At 51.0% G+C, this 23,830-nt stretch overlaps 2 protein-coding genes across 2 annotated transcripts; both read right to left on the bottom strand.

Annotated features, from left to right (window-relative positions):
• Positions 1 to 2,870: 2,870 nt before the first annotated feature.
• Positions 2,871 to 4,025, bottom strand: LOC109753452 (probable glutathione S-transferase GSTU6). Its single transcript, XM_020312349.4, has 2 exons — positions 3,540 to 4,025; positions 2,871 to 3,440 (listed from the first exon to the last, which is right to left on the bottom strand). The coding sequence occupies exons 1-2, from the start codon at positions 3,861 to 3,863 to the stop codon at positions 3,072 to 3,074; spliced, it is 693 nt and encodes a 230-aa protein (XP_020167938.1). The 5' UTR covers positions 3,864 to 4,025; the 3' UTR covers positions 2,871 to 3,071.
• A 7,953-nt stretch (positions 4,026 to 11,978) lies between these two features.
• LOC109753453 (probable glutathione S-transferase GSTU6) lies at positions 11,979 to 13,393 on the bottom strand. The gene is made up of 2 exons (XM_020312350.4): positions 12,895 to 13,393; positions 11,979 to 12,575 (listed from the first exon to the last, which is right to left on the bottom strand). The coding sequence occupies exons 1-2, from the start codon at positions 13,216 to 13,218 to the stop codon at positions 12,207 to 12,209; spliced, it is 693 nt and encodes a 230-aa protein (XP_020167939.1). The 5' UTR covers positions 13,219 to 13,393; the 3' UTR covers positions 11,979 to 12,206.
• Between the last annotated feature and the right edge of the window lie 10,437 nt (positions 13,394 to 23,830).

Raw genomic sequence — 23,830 nt, forward strand, 5'->3', positions numbered from 1 at the left:
CATACCTCCAACTTCACTAAGCTCCCTAATTTTGAAGCCGCCCTCATTAAGTTGAGGTCTTCAATTTGAGATTGGGCACATGGTTCTGAATGGGTCATCCCCTGAAATCTATGATGGAGGATCTATCGATGGATGGGTCCCCTTAGTAAGTGCCTTGAGCATAGTTTTAAATAGCCGGATATAGCTCCGCTATACCCCGCTATAGCCTTTTCAGCAGGGTGCCGCTAAATGGTCTCGTGTAAAACTAGCCCGCTGTAAATTAATAAATTTAAAAACATTGAAGGTCCACCGCTATTTAGCATAGCATGCTATTTAAAACATTGGCCTTGAGTGGTGTGGGCCTTGGTTGCCAAGAAGGAAGCTCCGTCTACTACACACGTTTAGCACCAACATGAACACGTGGCCATAAGACATGTAACTCCCTCGCATACATGTATATTCATTAGAAGATGGCCCCAAATCACTCGGCCAGAAAAAAACCACTCAAACACCACATTAAAAACACTCTGTTGTTTCACCCACACGCCATACCAATTTGGGCGTAAAAATAAAACATGTGCAACCCATGAACATAAGCAATGCAGACATGCACTACCTTTTTAGTATTTGTAGAAATGCATGCTCTAGCCAATGTAACTAAAAAACCGATCTGATCGAAGAGAATAAGCAATACATTTATACGTCAACACTCCTCCTCATGTGTGGCTCCCTCAGGCCTAAACGTGGACCGGAAGTGGGCTGCAATTTAATTGCATTAGCCGGGTCTTGAACTAAAGACCTCTTGGCTCTGATACCATATAGAAGTGCATGCTCTACCCAATGCAACCAAAAAACCAATCTGATGGAAGAGACTACACAATACATTTATATGTCAACAGTATTGGCTATTTTTCTGGTCTAACTCAAATATCACTACGATGAATAAGTATATATAAATCCAGATCAAATTTATCATAAAGTTCAATTAATATGCATTTTGCTGGCAGTTTAAAAAACTTTTGAACTCGGGAAGGGGCATTTTGGCTCCTGGGCTCAATACAATTTTTTTGGTGAAAGATCCATGAGTTTGTGATGTCCGTGAAAAATGTCAGCGCATTTGAACATCTGGCGAGCTCTCAGAAAAAAACAAATTTGGGGTGTGTGAAAAAGTTTACTGTTTTGCACAATTTGGACCTGATTTTGTTTTTTTCTGAGAGCTATTCCCTGAATGAGCTGAAACTTGGGATGGGCATCACGCATTGAAGCATCTTTCACTACACAAATTTTTTATTTTTATTTTTATAGTGTATTTGTATCCCCATTGAGGTGTGGAAAGGTCTCGGGGACATAGCGATAGTATGGCTAACCAAGCTTTTTAACCTCATTTTTCGGGCAAACAAGATGCCAGAAGAATGGAGACGGAGTATATTAGTACCAATCTTCAAGAACAAGGGGGATGTTCAGAGTTGTACTAATTACCGTGGAATTAAACTGATGAGCCATACAATGAAGCTATGGGAGAGAGTCATTGAGCACCGCTTAAGAAGAATGACAAGCATGACCAAAAATCAGTTTGGTTTCATGCCTGGGAGGTCGACCATGGAAGCCATTTTCTTGGTACGACAACTTATGGAGAGATATAGGGAGCAAAAGAAGGACTTGCATATGGTGTTCATTGACTTGGAGAAGGCCTATGATAAGATACCGCGGAATGTCATGTGGTGGGCCTTGGAGAAATACAAAGTCCTGCAAAGTACATTACCCTCATCAAGGACATGTACGATAATGTTGTGACAAGTATTCGAACAAGTGATGTCGACACCGATGACTTCCCGATTAAGATAGGACTACATCAGGGGTCAGCTTTGAGCCCTTATCTTTTTGCATTGGTGATGGATGAGGTCACAAGGGATATACAAGGAGATATCCCATGGTGTATGCTCTTTGCAGATGATGTGGTGCTAGTTAACGATAGTCGGACGGGGGTAAATAGGAAGTTAGAGTTATGGAGACAAACCTTGAAATTGAAAGGGTTTAGGCTTAGTAGAACTAAAAACCGAGTACATGATGTGCGGTTTCAGTACTACTAGGTGTGAGGAGGAGGAGGTTAGCCTTGATGGCCGGGTGGTACCTCGAAAGGACACCTTTCGGTATTTGGGATCAATGTTGCAGGAGGATGGGGGTATTGATGAAGATGTGAACCATCAAATCAAAGCCGGATGGATGAAGTGGCGCCAAGCTTCTGGCATTCTCTGTGACAAGAGAGTGCCACAAAAGCTAAAAGGCAAGTTCTACAGGACGGCGGTTCGACCCGCAATGTTGTATGGCGCGGAGTGTTGGCCGACTAAAAGGTGACATGTTCAACAGTTAGGTGTGGCGGAGATGCGTATGTTGAGATGGATGTGTGGCCACACGAGGAAGGATCGAGTCCGGAATGATGATATACGAGATAGAGTTGGGGTAGCACCAATTGAGAAGAAGCTTGTCCAACATCGTCTGAGATGGTTTGGGCATATTCAGCGCGGGCCTCCAGAAGCTCCAATGCATAGCGGACGGCTAAAGCGTGCGGAGAATGTCAAGAGAGGGCGGGGTAGACCGAATTTGACATGGGAGGAGTCCGTTAAGAGAGACCTGAAGGATTGGAGTATCACCAAAGAGTTAGCTATGGACAGGGGTGCGTGGAAGCTTGCTATCCATGTGCCAGAGCCATGAGTTGATTGCGAGATCTTATGGGTTTCACCTCTAGCCTACCCCAACTTGTTTGGGACTAAAGGCTTTGTTATTGTTGTTGTTGTTGTTGTATTATTTTTATAATGTATTTTTTAATTTACTGTTCACAAGGTTTAGATGAGCTCGGGAGCCGAATTAGATATCGTTGAACTCATCTCTCGAATCAGAAAAAGAACCTCAATTAATACATGCACACATTAATAATTTGGGAACTCCACACAAAATCAAAATATTTAAAACTCAAGGACATAATCAACACCGAATAAATGGACGACATCAGTTACTACATTATTACATCAAGCAGCCGAACAAACAACATTTAAAATAACAAATTTTAATTATTCTGGATATGTGCTGGCGGCTCACTTGGACGCTGCAGCGGCAGCCTCTCGTGCCTTGGCAAACTCAAGCAGCCTGCCCACGTCCGGCAGGGCGGCCTTGGCCGCGTCGAGCTCAATGAAGCGCTCCACCCATGCGGCCAGGAGCGGAGTCTTGGCGGCGTCGAAAATCTTGTCACCAGACAGCGCCTCGGTCACCTTCATCCACGACAGCACGCCTCCCAGCGCAACGTCGACGAGCCCGACGCCGTCGCCACCGAAGAAGCCCCCTCCCTTGGAGCACTCCCTCAGGGCCCCTTCGAGGACCCCCACCGCGGCGAACGCCTGCTTCTTTCCCTCGGATTTCTCCTCCTCTGTCTTGCCCCTCAACCACTGCCTCCATGGGGCTACCAGCTGAAACACAGAGAAAAATAATGGTCAAAGATGCTCGCTGGATATCTAAAAATAAAGGAACGAAGACTAGTAGTTCAAGTAATTGAAGATAATTTAAACCTTGTCGTCAACGTAAGCCACCCAGAAGCGAGCAATGGCGCGCTCGTAGGGGTCCGCTGGAAGAAGGGACGGGCCGGTGCTGGCGAACACTTCGTCGATGTACTGGAGAATGATCATGGACTCGCAGACCGGGGCTCCGTTGTGGATGAGCACGGGTATCTTCTTGTGCACCGGGTTGGACTTGAGGAGAAGCTCACTCTTCTTGTACAGGTCCTCCTCCACGTCCTCGTAGCTCAGGCCCTTCAGGGCGAGCGCCAGCTTCACCCTGGTAACAAATGGGCTTGGCCATGCGCCGAGCAGCTTCAGGTCATCTCCTCCGGCCATCTCTAACTACCTCGATCGATGTGTGTCAGTGTGTGTGTGTGTGTTTTGAAGACCACTGAGATTGCTTTAGCTGCTTGTGCTTGCGCTTGTTCTTGATGAATGTTTCAGAGGTGGATAAACTGTTTATATAGTGTCTATGGACAACATATATATGCGTCATCCATGATGCTACTTCGAGGAGAGTGTCATCCGTGATGCCTGGGCGATGAGCATATGAGTCTGTGTCTAGTAGTGCGCCTATGAATTTTTAAAGGCTTTTGATTGGTTTCCTTCAATCATGCTTGACTGGAGACGAGTCTGTCTTAATTACTATTTTTGATGCACCACGTGCTGCTGCCTCCCCTCGCGCAAGCCCTTCCGTCAGCACACCGTCCATCCAGATGTCAATTTTTTGGACTTTGCTGCGAGCAGATGATTAAAAATACCTTAGCTAGCCTCCGTTCGGAATTACTTGTCACAAAAACGAATAAAAATGAATATATTTAAAATTAAAATATGTTTAGATACAATCATTCCTTCGACAAGTATTTCCGGATGAAGAGAGTATTTATAATAAAATCCGCCTCATTTGTCAATGAATGTGGAGGTCGTATCTGAATTAAAATTTCAATGACATAATTCAAAAAGACCACCTATTCAATGGTTGCCTTTTTTTTGTTGCTTTTTGTCGATTTTGCTCAATCCAAATCCTGTTCGCCATCTTCTTCCCCCACCCTCACTCAGGAACACTGTTCATCTTCTTCCTAGAATTGCCGCCCGACACTCGCTCCTTCCTCGGGCCGGCGGGCACTGCCGCGCACCGCCTCGTTGCCCCAACATGCTAGAGCATTCGCCTCCGCCAGCCTGCAGCCGTCCCCGTCCTACATCAAGACGATACCGCCACAATCTAACCGGCAACCCACCAGCAGCCCCCTCCCCCCCCCCCCCCTAACCACCCGAACCCGTCAACCTTCGACGGTAGCAACGCCGCTGCTGCGTCGTCCCCAGCTCCAGGTCGTCCCTCGCTGCCGCTCGGCGAAACTTTATTATGTGGCATAGTTCACAACTTTTTGTCTAAATGTTGTTAAACAAGTCATGTAGGTCACGCAATATGGCCTTGTGTACCATGTTACATAAGTGGGAGTGTTACGGATAGTTACTGATATTCCGTTTAACCTAATCTCTATCTCCCCTTGTAATCCTCAAGCGGTTAGCCTGGCTGCCGAATATTGTAACCTACGAGAGACACTCTCGATCAGATAAACCAATGCGGGCACTATGTTTGAGAGTTGAGACGCTTTCACAAGCTTAACATGGTAATCAAAGCCTCCCTCTTCCACCGCATCTAGCAACCATCTTCTTCACTGCATCATCCAGCCTTCATCTTCATCATCCAGCCTCCCATCTTCCTATCACACCCACCATGTCTTCCTCCAGCCAAACTATCTCCACCGGCCCGAACAATACCATCTCCGAGCCTCTCACTAAAACCAACTATATTCTATGGCGAGCTCCTAGATCATAGTGACAAGGCTATATGGTTATGTCGATCAAACCATTGCCGAGCCACCAAAACCATTGTTACATAAACCTCCGAAAGGAAGGATCAAACCGTTCCCAATCCGGCCCATAACTCTTGGCTTATTCAAGATGCAGCGGACATAGTCGGACGAGGAGGATGCGGAAACGTCCGGTTTGTGTCCGCTTTGAACCCAAATTTGCGATGGAAGGGTTCGAACGTACACAAAACGAATAGAAAATGGGAATGGGTCCCTGCTTCGGCATTGTTTGTTGTCCACGCGGGTACAAACGGATGCGGCAGGACCAAATGGGTCACCGCATTGGAGTTGCTCTAAGAGATTGGAACTTTCCCACGGACCTGCCACAATCATATGGTACACGCAGTAGTAAGATGGATTGTTTCCAGTATGTCGGTCATCCGATCATAGATATATGGTTGAGGCATTTTGATCTCTTTAGTGAATTACACAAAATTTTCTTTTGCTGGACTTTTGGCTGCTACAAAATTTAAGTCCCGCAACTTGTTTTCTACTCTGCATTGAGAGGCTTTGGGGCTTGCCAAAAGTTGGAGGTGTTGGTGCAATTTTATTTTATTTTGAGGCGGCTGACCAAATTACCTTGCCTGAGAAGTCTTTCAAGAAATCATTTTTGCTATATTGAGGCTAATTTGAGGGGTTTTGGGCGCCTCTTTTGAAACATCTTATGAACTACTATCTCTGTACCTAAGGAATTTTTCAGGCTAAACTAGCTTATAAAAACATCTTATATTTTGATATGGAGGGAGTACAACAATATGAATGCATAATTGATCAACAAACGATCTAGCTCAAATATATATGCATTTCCATAGCAAAGGTCTGATGATTTTTTTTTTTGAAAAAGGGTGAATTTTATTGGCTCAAAATGAAGCATTAAGAGAATACAAACACAATGAGCATACACCCGGCCTCTGCATACTTAGGATGCACACGCACGCACATAAAAACACGCCAAAAATAGCAAAGTCATATAAGACAAAAACTATGTGTAGGCGAGGAAAAAACCAAAGCTATTAGATCTGTGATCGGCAAACTACAACGATGACAATATCCGCACCAACCATCTCATGACACCATACATATGATGAAGTTATTCAACATCAACGCCTTCAGGAAGGGAGCGACGCTCAAGCGCCGCAGTCACCGGATCCAAGCACGCAAGGCAAGAATCTAGGTTTTCGCCCTGAAGAACCAGTCCAAGCATCTTCGAGCAATGCCTCCAAAAGGGTAACGACGTTAAGACGTCGCCATTGCCAGGTATAACTAACTCAGGTCACACCAAGGCTTTCGCTGTTGGGGAACGCAGTAATTTCAAAAAAATTCCTACGCACACGCAAGATCCATCTAGGTGATGCATAGCAACGAGTGGGAGAGTGTGTCCACGTACCCTCGTAGACCGAAAGCGGAAGCGTTATGACAACGCGGTTGATGTAGTCGTATGTCTTCACGGTCCGACCGATCCTAGCACCGAACGTACGACACCTCCGCGATCTGCACACGTTCAGCTCGGTGATGTCCCAAGAACTCTAGATCCAGCTGAGGTCGAGGGAGAGTTTCGTCAGCACGACGCGTGATGACGGTGTTGATGAAGTTACCGACGCAGGGCTTCACCTAAGCACTACAATGATATGACCGAGGTGAAAATCTATGGAGGGGGGGACCGCACATGGCTAAGACAACTGTCAACTTGTGTGTCTATGGGGTGCCCCCCCTCCCCCGTATATAAAGGAGTGGAGGAGGGGAGGGCCGGCCCTCTCTATGGCGCGCCCAAGGGGGGAGTCCTACTCCCAGTAGGAGTAGGTTTCCCCCTTCCCTAGTTGGAGTAGGAGAAGAAGGAAGAGGGGGAGGGAGAGAAGGAAATGGGGGCCGGCCCCCCTCCCAATTTGGATTGGGCTTGGGGGGGCGCCCCCACCTTGGCCGCCTCCTCCTCTCTTTCACCATGGCCCATTAAGACCCATTAACTCCCCGGGGGGTTCCGGTAACCTCCCGGTACTCCGGAAAATGCCTGAACTCATCCGAAACCTTTCCGATGTCCAAACATAGCCTTCCAATATATCGGTCTTTATGTCTCGACTATTTCGAGACTCCTCGTCATGTCCGTGATCACATCCGGGACTCCGAACAACCTTCGGTACATCAAAACACATAAACTCATAATACCGATCGTCATCGAACGTTAAGCGTGCGGACCCTATGGGTTCGAGAACTATGTAGACATGACCGAGACTCACTTCCGGTCAATAACCAATAGCGGAACCTGGATGCTCATATTGGTTCCTACATATTCTACGAAGATCTTTATCGGTCAAACCGCATAACAATATACGTTGTTCCCTTTGTCATCGGTACGTTACCGGCAAGTCGGTATCTCAATACCTACACTACAGGAATCAGCTATTTTGCCGTCTGCCATGGCGGACGGCAAAGGCATGAACGACGGACGGCAAGCGGACGGCAAAGGCCTTTGCCGTCAGCCGCGGACGGCAAAAGGCTCCGGCAAAGTAGGCTACGGTAAACAGCTGCTTTGCCGTCTGCTTCCTGGCGGCTGACGGCAAAGGCCCTTTGCCGTCTGCCGCGGACGGCAAAGAGAGCAGACGGCAATAATTGTGCTCTCAGTCCGTTAAGTGGCTAACGGCAGGCCATTGCCGTCCGCCGCGGACGGCAAACTTTCTAGTGCCTTTGCCGTCCGCTTCCGCCTCGCCCGCTTCCGCCTCGCCCGCCGCATCGGCCGCCCCCGCTTCCGCCTCGGCCTGCGGCGCCACTTCCGCCTCGGCCGCCGCGTCGCGTCGCGTCGGCCGCCCCCGTTGAGGCGCTGTCGCCTGCCCCCCGCTGCCCGCTGCCGCCTCGCCTGCCCCGCGTGCCCCGACGCCTCCTGCCCCCCGCTTCCCGCTGCCGCGCTGCACGTCTGTCGCGCTGCCGGCTGCCGCCTCGCCTGCCCCGCGTGCCCCGATGCCTCGCGGTCAACGCCGCCATCTCGTCTTCCACACGCCGCCATCTCGTCTTCCGCGGCCCGGCGCCTCCCTGCCGCATTAATTCCCAGCGCTATAAAACCCGCCCTGCGCGGCGAGTTTGGTCACACCGCCCATCCATCCCTCCTCTCCCTCTTCACACGCGCGTTCTCTTCGCGGGATGGCGTCCAGTGACTCGGACTCCGACGGCGCGGCACCGGGCGGCCACTGGCCGTCGAGCCTCACGTTGGGGCAGACGGAGGACCTCGCTCGGTTCGGCCTCTACGTGCCGCCGGCGGCGAAGCTGCCGCGGCCGTGGAGGATCTCCGCGGACGGATTCCCCACGCAGGGCGTACCGGCGACGCCGGCAGAGCTTCGCGCGCACCCCGGGGGACGCTACAACCGGAAGGGCCGCCGCCATTTTTGGAAGGGCAAGCGGTTCGACGACGTCATCGGCGCCTTCAAGTGCGCCGCCTGAGGGCTCCCTGTCGGTGATCTCTCTGGTGGAGCCGGGCCCTCCCAGCAGCCCCGGCCGACGTTGTGATCCCGCCAAAGCAGGCGGCGCTCCAGCAGGACGGCGACCCGGAGGACACGCCCGGGCTCCTCGCGATCCTGGCGCAGTCAGCGGAGGAGGCCGCCGCGGCGGCGGCGCTGGAGGCCCAGGAGGAGGCGGCGCTGCAAGCGGCGATGGCGGTGCAGCAGGCGGCGATGGCGCCGCCGGAGTGGCAGCAGGTGCCGCCGGAGTGGCAGCAGGAGTGGCAGCAGGCGCCAGCGGCGGAGGAGGAAGAGGATTCGGACGACGTCCCGGTGGACTGGGACGACGTCGCGAACCGGTCCAGCAGCGACGATGACGGTGGCAACGGCCCGGCCGTGATTGACCTCGATAGCGACGCCGAGTAGTTTTTTTAGTATTTATGTACGAACTACTTTATGTACGAACTTTTTTTAGTGTGTTGTTTGCGGACCTAAAACTAAACTAAAACTAAACCTAAAACTAAAAAAACAGAAAAAAAGGAAAAAAAAAAAAGGGGTAGAGCTCACCTGAGGCAGGGCCGGTGGAGGAGGTCGCCGGTGGAGGAGGGGCGGGGCGGTGGAGGAGGTGGCCGGTGGAGGAGAGGTGCGGGGCGGCCTGGGGCGGCGGCGCCGGGCCCGGGGCGGTGGGGCGCGGGGGGGCGGGGCGCCGGGGCGGCGGGGGGCCAGGGCCACGGGGCCCCGGGGCGGGGGGCGACGGGGCGGCGGGGCCCCGGGGCGGTGGGGCCGGGGCGCCGGGCGGCGGCGAGTGCTGGGGGCGGCGGCGCGCGGCGGGCGACGGCGGTGGGGTGGGATGTGGGGTGGGATGTGTGGTGGGATGTAGTGCGCGTCGGCGAGGAGAGAGAGGGAGAGAACAGAGAGTAACGGGCGTGGGGGTACGGGCCGTTAGGTAGTCTCCTCTTTGCCGTCCGCCACTATTTGCCGTCCGTCCTTTTGCCTCTTTGTCGTCTGCTGGCAGACGGCAAAGAGGTGGGGCGTAAAGTTTTTCCCAAACAGGCGGGGGGTGGGGGCCACCTCTCTCTTTGCCGTCCGCCAGCCGACGGCAAAGATCTTTGCCGTCCGCTGGCGGACGGCAAAGAGCCCGCAGATGGCAAAGAGCTTCTTTGCCGTCTGCCACTTCTTTGCCGTCAGCTTCTGGGTAGCTGATGGCAAAGAGCTTCTTTGCCGTCAGCTAGCAGACGGCAAAGAGCTGGCAGATGGCAAATTAGCTGATTCCAGTAGTGCTAGTTCAATCTCGTTACCGACAAGCCTCTTTACTCGTTTCGTAATGTATCATCCCGTAACTAACTCATTAGTCATATTGCTTGCAAGGCTTATAGTGATGTGCATTACCGAGAGGGCCCATAGATACCTCTTCGAAACCCGGAGTGACAAATCCTAATCTCGATATATGCCAACCCAACAAACACCATCGGACACACCTGTAGAGCATCTTTATAATCACCCAGTTACGTTGTGACGTTTGATAGCACACTAAGTGTTCCGCCGGTATTCGGGAGTTGCATAATCTCATAGTCATAGGAACATGTATAAGTCATGAAGAAAGAAATAGCAATAAACTAAACGATCATAGTGCTAAGCTAACGGATGGGTCAAGTCAATCTCATCATTCTCTAATGATGTGATCCCGTTCATCAAATGACAACACATGTCTATGGCTAGGAAACTTAACCATATTTGATTAACTAGCTAGTCAAAGTAGAGGCATACTAATGACACTCTGTTTGTCTATGTATTCACACATGTATTAAGTTTCCGGTTAATACAATTCTAGCATGAATAATAAACATTTATCATGATATAAGAAAATATAAATAACAACTTTATTATTGCCTCTAGGGCATATTTCCTTCATTCGCCTCGGAGCTCGAGACTGGGTGCTCAAGTAGCACCACCAACGATGTCGCTCATGTGTTGTCACCGCCACTTTTCCATGATCCCGGCAGCTACATGCGATGTGCAACCACCGGCGCTGCACAACCATTCCTTTGCGTCGGGTCGTTGTCTGTAGTTTACACATTGCCGAAATCAACCACCGGATCTGGATGAAGAAATCTCACAAAGACCTTCCATTGGCCACCGCAATCCAGAACGAGGCCGTCGCCGCAGCCTGAAGTTGTCACCACAGGGACCAACACGGACTAAGCATCGTCATTCCGTCGCAAGGCATCCGCGTCATGGGATGGCAGCTGCCCCTCCGACCGTCGTGGAATAATCCCAACCGGCTGTTGCCAAATCTAGTAGGACGTGGCCAGCCACCAACACAAGAGGGAGCAATCTCCAGCCCAAACCTCACAAGCAGATGCCTCTAGGGATGGGATCAAGTCGTCCTCTCACGGCTGCCACTAAGGCTACCATGAGTAGGGACATGCCCACTCGATCTGGATCTGAGCGTGCTGACGAACAAGACCAGAAGACAAGGAAGGTCGGGAGGGGGACGGGAGAGCGCCCCGCCGCCGCCATCCGCCGTTGGACGGCCTCCTCCTATGGCGGCGAGGATTCTAGTGGTGGCCAACGGTTCTTTAGGTGGCGGCTGTGTGCGCCTCCGGAGTCGCCCAGGAGCGACCCAGGAGGCTCGGGCGCTTCAGAAGTGACATGAGCAGGCGTTTGAGGGCATGTACAATGGAGGCATCACCTAGTGGTGGTCTCAACTCTCAAGTACCACATCAGATTAGGCTATAGCATAGAAAATGTTCATCCAACGCGGATGATGTCACATGGCAGCCTCGATGGGAGTACGTAAAGGAAATTTGGGCGCATGTACTCTCTTTCTCTCTCGTTCTTTTTCTACAAGGACCACGCTTTTTCTATCGAGCAGCTGGTTCTTCTGCAAGATGCACCTGGCTTTGCAAGCTGCACCTTGCTCTGCAAGCTGCTGCCTTTTTGCTCAGGCTTGTCCACGGAGGTTTGTATCTGACGTGGAAATACAGTGAGGCAGCTGTCCAGGGTGGACCATTGGCCATGCCCTCAGAAGGTGCGATGAAATATTGATTATTTTTCCTTTACTTGGTCTAGCTCAAATATCACTGCAATGAATGAATATATAAATTCAGACCAAATTTACCATAGAGTTCAATTAATAAGCATTTTGGTGGCAGTTTAAAAAAGACTGTCGAACTCATCTCTTGAATCAGAAAGAGAACCTCTACATGCACGCATTATCAAATTTGGGAACTCCACACAAAAGCAAAATATTAAAAAACTCAAGGACATAATCAACACCGAATAAATGGACGACATGAGTTACTGCTACATTATTACATCAAGCAGCCGAACAAACAACATTTAAAAATAACAAATTTTAATTATTCTGGATGTGTGCTGGCTCAGTTAGACGCTGCAGCGGCAGCCTCTCGTGCCTTGGCGAACTCAAGCAGCCTGCCCACGTCCGGCAGGGCGGCCATGGCCGCGTCGAGCCCGCTGAAGCGCTCCACCCATGCGGCCAGGAGCGGGGTCTTGGCGGCGTCGAAGATCTTGTCACCGGACAGCACCTCGGTCACCTTCATCCACGACAGCACACCTCCCAGCGCAACGTCGACGAGACCGACGCTGTCGCCGCCGAAGAAGCCCCCTCCCTTGGAGCACTCCCTCAGGGCCCCTTCGAGGACCTCCACCGCGGCGAACGCCTGCTTCTTTCCCTCGGATTTCTCCTCCTCTGTCTTGCCCCTCAACCACTGCCTCCATGGGGCTACCAGCTGCATATCACATCATATTAGCTAGGGATCAGTCTTCGATCTCCAGGAAAAGAAATCTAGTTCAGTCTTCAGTGATCAGTAAAGCACAGTCAAACTTCTAGTATTATTATTGGCCGCTAGCTTCTACACGATTTTTTTTTGTAGTTTGTATTATTGTTATAACTATATCATTCTAGGATGGATAGGACTTACTTTTATAATTTTCTACCAATATGTGCATAGAAAATAATGGTCACAGATCCTTTGTTCGATGCCTTACTAATATCTAAATGGAAAAGAACATATACTACTAGTTCAACCAATTGAGGAAAATTTAAACCTTGTCGTCAACGTAGGGCACCCAAAAGCGAGCAACGGCGCGCTCGTAGGGGTCCGCTGGGAGAAGGGACGGGCCGGTGCCGGCGAACACTTCGTCGATGTATTGCACGATGATCATGGACTCGCAGACCGGGGCGCCATTGTGGATGAGCACGGGTATCTTCTTGTGCACCGGGTTGGACTTGAGGAGAAGCTCGCTCTTCTTGTACAGGTCCTCCTCCACGTCCTCGTAGCTCAGGCCCTTCAGGGCGAGCGCCAGCTTCACCCTGGTAACAAACGGGCTTGGCCATGCGCCGAGCAGCTTCAGGTCATCCCCTCCGGCCATCTCCAACTAGCTAGAAGCCTAGAACGATGGATGTGTGTGTGTGAAGGCTGAGATCGTTTTAGCTGTTTGTGATTTGCTGGGTACTGGCTTGATGAATGTATCGGAGGCATATCAACCGTTTATATAGGGTCCATGTAATACGAACTATACGTCATGGGTGATGCTGCTTCGAGGAGAGTGTCATCCGTGATGCCTGGCCGATGAGCAGATGCCGTTCTTGTAGTGCGTCGATGAATTTTTAAAGGCCTTTTGTTGGTTTCATTCAATCATGCTTGACTGTGGAGATGCGTCTGTCTTAACTTCTACACCTGGAATGTAGTTGAATTATTTTTGAGGCGCCACGTGCTGCTGCCTCCCCTCGCGCAAGCCCTTCCGTCAGCACGCCATCCACCCAGGTGTCAATTTTTCTGAATTGGCTGCGAGCAGATGATTAAAAATACCGTAGCTACAAAGTTACAACAAAATCCGCATCTTTTGTCACTGAATGTTGAGATTGTATCTGATTTAAAATTTCAATGGCATAATTTTAAAAGGACCACCTACTCAACGTTTGCTTCTTTTTCGATTTCGTTCAATCCAACTCCTGTTGGCCATCCCCCCCCCCCCCCCCCCCCCCCGTCCTACTAGATGCATTGTTCATGTTCTTCCTAGAACTGCCCCCTGACACCCGCCCAACCGCCTGGTCCTTCCCACTTGGCAGGCGAGCAATGGCACGCACCGCCTCGTAACCCCAACATGGCAGAGCATTCGCCTCAGCCGGCCTACAACCGTCCTCGGCTACCCTCTAGACCGCATCAGATTCTAACCGGCAAAAAACCAGCCCCCCTCCCCCCCCCCCCCCCCGCGCGCCCCTCACCCTCACCCATCAACCTCTGACTCATCCAGCAACACCACAGTTGTGTCATCCCTTGGTGCCGCTCGCCGGAACTTTATTATGGCATAGTTCACAACTTTACTATGGCCGCCGGGGCAAAGCCCCCCGCAGTGGCTGGCGGTGGGGGCCTTCTCCCCTCCTCGCGTCCATGGCCTGCGGGGCGGCCAGGCCGGGCAGAGGCGCCGGGGCGCGCGGATCCTGGCGGCACGACGGCGACGATCTTGACGGCGGCGGGCCCGATGGCACGGCTGCAGATGGGTCGACGTCTCGCCGTATGGCGGCTGCGTGCGGGTCTCCTCGTGGCGGCGGCCTTCGCCGGCGGCGAGGCGGCATGTGCGCGGCATCCGGCGAGGCGTGGGGACGCGGCCACGGTGGCTTCCCGTGCGACACGGAGGTACGCGGAGAAGAGGCTGCGACGTGTGCCCTCGTGAAGGATGGATATCCTCGCCCAGATCCGGCGGCGGCATGGCGGCGGAGGTCGCAGTGGCCGGTCGGCGGCGGCGGAACAAGGCCGGTGGCAGCGGCGATGTTCCGTCTGGATCCCGGGGCGGCGGCTCTGGATGGTGGTGGCCGGTGAAGCTCGGGCTTCCTGCGGCGGCATGGCGTGGTGCAGTCCCTGTCCAAGGCGGATCTGTGACAGCGATCTGTTCGGATCAGAGACGGTGACGAGCGCGCGGGATCCATCTCGGCGGCTCTCGCGGTTTGGCAAGGTGGGGGTGGGAGCCCTCCTCCCAGGCTCCACTGGTGGCACACTCTGGCTGTGGTCGGTGCACCAGGACTCCTACGGTGGCACTGCTGTTGCGGTTGGTCGCCGGATCTAGGTGGCTAGATCTGGGGCTTTGAAGGCGGTCGAGACGGCGCACAGGTTGACGGTGAAGGAAATATGCCCTAGAGGCAATAATAAAGTTATTATTTATTTCCTTATTTCATGATAAATGTTTATTATTCATGCTAGAATTGTATTAACCGAAATCTGTGTGAATACATAGACAAACAGAGTATCACTAGTATGCCTCTACCTGACTAGCTCGTTGAATCAAAGATGGTTAAGTTTCCTAACCATAGACATGAGTTGTCATTTGATTAACGAGATCACATCATTAGAGAATGATGTGATTGACTTGACCCATTCTGTTAGCTTAGCACTTAGATCGTTTAGTATGTTGCTATTGCTTTCTTCATGACTTATACATGTTCCTATGACTATGAGATTATGCAACTCCCGAATACCGGAGGAACACTTTGTGTGCTACCAAACGTCACAACGTAACTGGGTGATTATAAAGGTGCTCTACAGGTGTCTCCGAAGGTACTTGTTGAGTTGGCATAGATCAAGATTAGGATTTGTCACTCCGATTGTCGAAGAGGTATCTCTGGGCCATCTCGGTAATGCACATCACTATAAGCCTTGCAAGCAATGTGACTAATGAGTTAGTTGCGGGATGATGCATTACGGAACGAGTAAAGAGACTTGCAGGTAACGAGATTGAACTAGGTATGAGATACCGACGATCGAATCTCGGACAAGTAACATACCGATGACAAAGGGAACAACGTATGTTGTTATGCGGTTTGACCGATAAAGATCTTCGTAGAATATGTAGGAACCAATATGAGCATCCAGATTCCGCTATTGTTTATTGACCGGAGACGTGTCTCGGTCATGTCTACATAGTTCTCGAACCCGTAGGGTCCGCACGCTTAACGTTCGGTGACGATTTGTATTATGAGTTTATGTGTTTTGATGTACCGAAGGTAGTTCGGAGTCCCGGATGAGATTGGGGACATGACGAGGAGTCTCGAAATGGTCGAGACGTAAAGATCGATATATTGGACGACTATATTCGGACATCGGAAAGGTTCCGAGTGATTCAGGTATTTTTCGAAGTACCGGAGAGTTACGGGAATTCGCCGGGGAGTATATGGGCCTTATTGGGCTTTAGGGGAAAGAGAGAGGGGAGGCTGCGCGCCCTCTCAAGACTTAGTCCAAATTGGACTAGGGGGAGGGGCGGTGCCCCCTCCTTCCTTCTCTTCTCTTTTCCCTTTCCTTCTCTCCTACTCCTACTACTTGGAAGGGCTCCTAGTTCTACTAGGAAAGGGGGAATCCTACTTCCGGTGGGAGTAGGACTCCCCTAGGGCGCGCCATAGAGAGGGCCGGCCCTCCCCCTCCTCCACTCATTTATATACGGGGAGGGGGGCAACCCTTGGAGACACAACAATTGATCATTGATCTCTTAGCCGTGTGCGGTGCCCCCCTCCACCATATTCCACCTCGGTAATATCGTAGCGGTGTTTAGGCGAAGCCCTGCGTCGGTAGCATCATCAACACCGTCATCACGCCGTCGTGCTGACGAAACTCTCCCGCAAAGCTCTGCTGGATCGGAGTTCGTGGGACGTCATCGAGCTGAACGTGTGCTAAACTCGGAGGTGCCGTGCGTTCGGTACTTGGATCGATCGGATCGTGAAGACGTACGACTACATCAACCGCGTTGTCATAACGCTTCCGCTTTCGGTCTACGAGGGTACGTGGACAATACTCTCCCCTCTCGTTGATATGCATCACCATGATCTTGCGTGTGCGTAGGAAATTTTTTGAAATTACTACGTTCCCCTTCAGTGGTATCCGAGCCAGGTTTATGTGTAGATGTTATATGCACGATTAGAACACAAGTGAGTTGTGGGCGATACAAGTCATACTGCTTACCAGCATGTCACACTATTGTTCAGCGGTATTGTTGGATGAAGTGGCCCGGACCGACATTACGCGTACGCTTACGCGAGCCTGGTTCTACCGACATGCTTTGCACACAGGTGGCTGGCGGGTGTCAGTTTCTCCAACTTTAGTTGAACCGAGTGTGGCTACGCCCGGTCCTTGAGAAGGTTAAAACAACACTAACTTGACGAACTATCATTGTGGTTTTGATGTGTAGGTAAGAACGGTTCTTGCTCAGCCCGTAGCAGCCACGTAAAACTTGCAACAACAAAGTAGAGGACGTCTAACTTGTTTTTGTAGGGCATGTTGTGATGTGATATGGTCAAGGCATGATACTATATTTTATTGTATGAGATGATCATGTTTTGTAACGGAGTTATCGGCAACTGGCAGGAGCCATATGGTTGTCGCTTTATTGTATGCAATGCAATCGCCCTGTAATTGCTTTACTTTATCACTAAGCGGTAGCGATAGTCGTAGAAGCAATAATTGGCGAGACGACAACAATGCTATGATGGAGATCAAGGTGTCGCGCCGGTGACGATGGTGATCATGACGGTGCTTTGGAGATGGAGATCACAGGCACAAGATGATGATGGCCATATCATATCACTTATATTGATTGCATGTGATGTTTATCCTTTATGCATCTTATTTTGCTTAGTTCGACGGTAGCATTATAAGATGATCTCTCACTAAATTTCAAGGTACAAGTGTTCTCCCTGAGTATGCACCGTTGCGACAATTCTTCGTGCTGAGACACCACGTGATGATCGGGTGTGATAAGGTCTACGTTCAAATACAACGGGTGCAAGCCAGTTTTGCACACGCAGAATACTCGGGTTAAACTTGACGAGCCTAGCATATGCAGATATGGCCTCGGAACACTGGAGACCGAGAGGTCGAGCGTGAATCATATAGAAGATATGATCAACATAGTGATGTTCACCATTGAAACTACTCCATCTCACGTGATGATCGGACAGGGTTTAGTTCATTTGGATCACGTGATCACTTAGATGATTAGAGGGATGTCTATCTAAGTGGGAGTTCTTAAGTAATTTGATTAATTAAACTTCAATTTATAATGAAATTAGTCCTGCTAGTATTAGCATATCTATGTTGTAGATCAATAGCTCGCGTTTAGCTCCCCTGTTTTATTTTTGATATGTTCCTAGAGAAAACTAAGTTGAAAGATGTTAGTAGCAATGATGCGGATTGGATCCGTGATCTGAGGATTATCCTCATTGCTGCACAGAAGAATTATGTCCTTGATGCACCGCTAGGTGACAGACCGATTGCAGGAGCGAATGCAGACGTTTTGAACGTTTGGCAAGCTCGATATGATGACTACTTGATAGTTTAGTGCACCATGCTTTACGGCTTAGAATCGGGGCTTCAAAGACGTTTTTGAAACGCCACGGAGCATATGAGATGTTCCAAGAGATGAAATTATTATTTCAGATTCATGCCCATGTCGAAAGGTATGAGACCTTTGACAAGTATTTTGCCTACAAGATGGAGGAGAATAGCTCAGCTAATGAGCATGTGCTCAGAATGTCTGGGTACTACAATCGCTTGAATCAAGTGGGAGTTAATCTTCCAGATAAGATAGTGATTGACAAAGTTCTCTAGACACTATCATCAAGTTACTAGAACTTCGTGATGAACTATAATATGTGAGGGATGACGAAAGTAATTCCCGAGCTCTTCGCGATGCTGAAATCGACGAAGGTAGAAATCAAGAAAGAGCATCAAGTGTTGATGGTTTACAAGACGACTAGTTTCAAGAAAAGGGTAAAGGGATAGAAGGGGAACTTCAAGAAGAACGGCAAGCAAGTTGCTACTCAAGTGAAGAAGCCCAAGTCTGGACCTAAGCCTGAGACTGAGTGCTTCTACTGCAAAGGAAATGGTCACAGGAAGTGGAACTGCCCTAGATACTTGGCGGATAAGAAGGAGGGCAAAGTGAACAAAGGTATATTGGATATACATGTTATTGATGTGTACTCTACTAGTGTTTATAGCAACCCCTCGGTATTTGATACTGGTTCAGTTGCTAAGAGTAGTAACTCGAAACGGGAGTTGCAGAATGAACAAAAACTAGTTATGGGTGAAGTGACGATGTGTGTTGGAAGTAGTTCCAAGATTGATATGATCATCATCTCACACTCCCTATACTTTCGGGATTAGTGTTGAACCTAAATAAGTGTTATTTGGTGTTTGCGTTGAGCAGGAATATGATTTGATCATGTTTATTGCAATACGATTATTCATTTAAATTAGAGAATAATTGTTGTTCTGTTTACATGAATAAAACCTTCTGTGCTCATACACCCAATGAAAATAGTTTGTTGGATCTCGATCGTAGTGATACACATATTCATAATATTGAAGCCAAAAGATGCAAAGTTAATAATGATAGTGCAACTTATTTGTGGCACTGCCATTTAGGTCATATTGGTGTAATGCGCATGAAGAAACTCCATGCTGATGGGCTTTTGGAATCACTTGATTATGAATCACTTGATGCTTGCGAACCATGCCTCATGGGCAAGATGACTAAGACTCCGTTCTCCGGAACAATGGAGCGAGCCACTGATTTATTGGAAATAATACATACCGATGTATGCGGTCCAATGAGTGTTGAGGCTCACGGTGGGTATTGTTGTTTTCTGACCTTCACAGATGATTTGAGCAGATTTGTGTGTATCTACTTGATGAAACACAAGTCTGAAACACTTGAAAAGTTCAAAGATTTTCAGAGTGAAGTAGAGAATCATCGTAACAAGAAAATAAAGTTTCTATGATCTGATCGCAGAGGCAAATATTTGAGTTACGAGTTTGACTTTCAATTAAAACAATGTGGAATAGTTTCACAAACTCATGCCACCTGGAACACCACAGTGTAATGGTGTGGTGCGATCTATGATGTCTCTTACCGATCTACCACTATTATTTTGGGGTTATGCATTAGAGACAGCTACATTCACGTTAAATAGGGCACCATCTAAATCCGTGGAGATGACACCGTATGAACTGTGGTTTGGCGAGAAACCTAAGCTGTCATTTTTTTAAATTTGGGACTGCGGTGCTTATGTGAAAAGGTTTCAACATGATAAGCTCAAATCCAAATCGGAGAAGTAAATCTTCATAGGATACCCAAAAGGAAACTATTGGGTACACCTTCTATCACAGATCCAAAGGCAAGATCTTTGTTGCTAAGAATGGATCCTTTCTAGAGAAGGAGTTTCTCTCGAAAGAAGTGAGTGGGAGGAACGTAGAACTTGATGAGGTAATTGTACCTTCTCCCTAATTGGAAAATAGTTCATCACAGAAATCAGTTCCAGTGATGCCTACACCAATTAGTGAGGAATATTAATGATGATGATCATGAAACTTCAGATCAAGTTACTACCGAACCTCGTAGGTCAACCAGAATACGGTCCGCACCAGAGTGGTACGGTAATCCTGTTCTGGAGGTCATGTTACTTGACCATGACGAACCTACGAACTATGAGGAAGCGATGATGAGCCCAGATTCCGCGAAATGGCTTAAGGCCATGAAATCTGAGATGGGATCCATGTATAAGAACAAAGTATGGACTTTGGTTGACTTGCCCGTTGATCGGCAAGCAATAAAGAATAAATGGATCTTCAAGAGGAAGACGGACGCTGATAATAGTGTTACTATCTACAAAGCTCGAATTGTCGCAAAAATGTTTTCGACAAGTTCAAGGTGTTGACTATGATGAGATTTTCTCATTTGTATCATGTTAGCAATTGCCGCATTTTATGAAAATTGGCAAATGGATATCAAACCTGCATTCCTTAATGGATTTCTTAAAGAAGAGTTGTATATGATGCAACCAGAAGGTTTTCTCGATCCTAAAGGTGCTAACAAAATGTGCAAGCTCCAGCGATCCATTTATGGACTGGTGCAAGCATCTCGGAGTTGGAATATACGCTTTGATGAGTTGATCAAAGCATATAGTTTTATACAGACTTGCGGTGAAGCCTGTATTTACAAGAAAGTGAGTGGGAGCACTACAGCATTTCTGATAAGTATATGTGAATGACATTGGTAGAAACTAGGGTTCTACCCAGTCTAGGGCGTAGCCTGTAAGGGAAGGAGGGAGGAGGTTGGAGGAGATTGCGCGGCGGCCGGCGGCTGGGCGCCGTCCTTGCGGCTGGTGCGATGACGGCGGACGCAAGAGGTGGCTAGGGTTAGGTCTCCCGGCTCCCTAAGGGAAGCCGAGCAAATATTGATTGCTTCTTGCTTGATTAGATTGATACATCTCCTCTCCTTATATAGAGAGGTTTAGTTGACTCCTAAGCAAACGATCCTAATAACGATAAGATAATTGGGCTAAGCCCCTAATAACGATAAGATAACTTGGGCCATGACCCACTGGGCTAAGCCCCTACTATGCCGGTCATAACACTTCTCCCCGCCTACACAAACAGCTCATCCTCGAGCTGTAAGGTGGGGAAGCGCTTGCTGAACTCCTCGAGGTGATCAACCAGCGTCAAACACCTGCGCGTCAGCTGGGGCGGCCAGGTCGGCGGCGACGGCGTCCTCATGAATGTAGTCTGCAACCTCCAGGTAGAAGAGTCGCGGACAGACGTGGCCGGGCGTGTATGGCTCGTCGCAGTTGAAGCATAACCCTTGGCGGCGACGCTCGAGTAGCTCGGCGGAGGTGAGCCGGCGGAACGGGCGCGCCGCGGTCGCGGTGAGGGGTGCCACGGAAGCCTGAGCAGGCCGACCCTGCGCGGTAACATCCGGCCAGGGTAGCGACCTAGTGGCCTGGGACGGTGATTCCTGTTGGATGGCCACCGCGCGGCGCTCGAACGCGCGGGCGTAGTACATGGCCGTCTGGAGATCCTGGGGTCCCCGAAGCTCCACGTCCACGCGGATGTGATTCGGAAGTCCACCGACGAAGAGGTCGGCCCATTGCTGCGCCGTCACACCCGACGCGTGGCATGCCAGGGCCTGGAAACGGTCGGCGAAGTCCTGAACCGTGGAGGTGAAGGGAAGGCGGCCTAGCTCTGCCAGGCGGCTCCCGCGGATCGGTGGCCCAAAACGAAGGAGGCAGAGCTCGCGGAAGTGCTCCCAAGGGGGCATGCTGCCCTCGTCCTGCTCGAGGGCGTAGTACCATGTCTGTGCCGTGCCGCGGAGGTGGTAGGAGGCGAGCCAGGTACGCTCTGATGCGAGGGTGCGCTGCCCGCGAAAGAACTGGTCGCACTGATTGAGCCAGTTGAGGGGGTCCTCCGTGCCATCATAAGTGGCGAAGTCAATTTTGGCGAACCGCGGCGGTGTCTGGGTCGGAGCGCTGCGTCGGACTGGCTCGGAGGTGCGTAGCAGCGAGGCGGGCGGCGCCTGGTCGGAGTACCCCGGGTAGGGGCCCGCGGAGCCGGATGGCCCGCCGAACTGCAGGGACGGAGTCGGCTGTTCTGGAGCCGTGGTGTAGACCGGTGGTGGCGAAGACCCGATCGGCCAAGCTGGTAGTGGCGACGGGGAGGGTGGGAACCGGACCTGGTGTATCGGCAGGCCGGCCGGTGATGGCAGTCCGGAGCTAGGCAGAGGTGGCGTCTGGGGTTGCAGCAGCTGCTGTGGAGAGTGGGCGGGCGCGGCGGCAGCCGCGGTGGCAGTAGGTGGCCACTGCGGCCAGAGGGGAGCCGCGACTGGGGCGGTTGCAGGTGCAGCAGCAGTGGTGGCAGCCCGCTGTGGTGCCCCACCTGGAACGTCAGCAGCGGTGGCCCGCCAATTGCAGGCGCGCCCTGGGACGGCCACGGCGGCCAGAGCTGGGCCGCGGCTGGGGGCGGCTGTAGGTGCAGCAGCGACGGGGGCCCGCTGGCGTGTCCCGCCTAGAACGGCAGCAGGGGCGTCCCCGCTCGGGCCAGACGCGTCCTGGGTCGGCCAGTGCCGCACCGGATGGCTGTTGGCGGGGGACGCAGCCGGCGGGGTGGCGTGCGGGCCAGCCAGGTACATGGAGATGCCCTGGACGGCCGTCACGAGGTCCCGCAAGTTGCTGGACATCTCCTCCGGCGTGAAGACGGGGATCATCGACGGTGCGGAGGTGACTGGGGTCGGCGGCGCGGAGGTGATCGGGGCCGGCGGCGTCGGGGACCCGGCCGTGGTCATCGGGGCGATGGTGATGATGGGCAGCGGCGGCATGGGTGGGGATGATGACATGATCGAACCCGAGTCTCTGGATACCAAACTGGTAGAAACTAGGGTTCTACCCGGTCTAGGGCGTAGCCTGTAAGGGAAGGAGGGAGGAGGGAGGAGGAGATTGCGCGGCGGCCGGCGGCTGGGCGTCGTCCTTGCGGCTGGTGCGACGGCGGCGGACGCAAGAGGTGGCTAGGGTTATGTTGGGGATATTACCACTGGACGTAAACCGGCCAGGAGAGGCCGGGTTAACCCCATAAGTAGTTCATCTGTATCTGAAGTCCATGAAGACAGACGGTGATGCTTCATGAAGGCCCAGGGCCCAAAGCCGGTGTAAGGCCTATAGACATAAACCGGCATTGATATGTAAACTTGTGTTGTAAGATAGAAGTAGCAGAGACCGAGCCGGACACGATTATGAGCCAGCCTCGGGATTCTGTAAACCGACGGGCGTCAACCCATGTATATAAGGGGACGACCCGGCGGCGGTTCACGGAGAACAGACAACAACTCGAGACTCAGGCAAAGCGTATTCGCTCCCTGGTCATCGAAACCCCATCAATTCCATCACAACTAGACGTAGGCTTTTACCTTCATCGTAAGGGGCCGAACTAGTATAAAACTCTCTTGCGTCCCTTGTCCGCTTTAACCCCTTTAAGCTAACCCGTAGCGATGGCTCCACGACTAAGTCCTTTCTCTAGGACATCTGCCGTGACAAAACCATGACAGTTGGCGCCCACCGTGGGGCTATCGCGCCATGGTTTCAAGTTCTTGGAGGGCAACTTCGAAGGACTCAAGGGTTACGCTGTGGGCCGGATGACCAAGATTCGTCGCGGCAAGCTCTACATCGACGATG

Source organism: Aegilops tauschii, chromosome 6, assembly GCF_002575655.3.
Source record: "Aegilops tauschii subsp. strangulata cultivar AL8/78 chromosome 6, Aet v6.0, whole genome shotgun sequence".
NCBI classification, from domain to species: Eukaryota; Viridiplantae; Streptophyta; class Magnoliopsida; order Poales; family Poaceae; genus Aegilops; species Aegilops tauschii.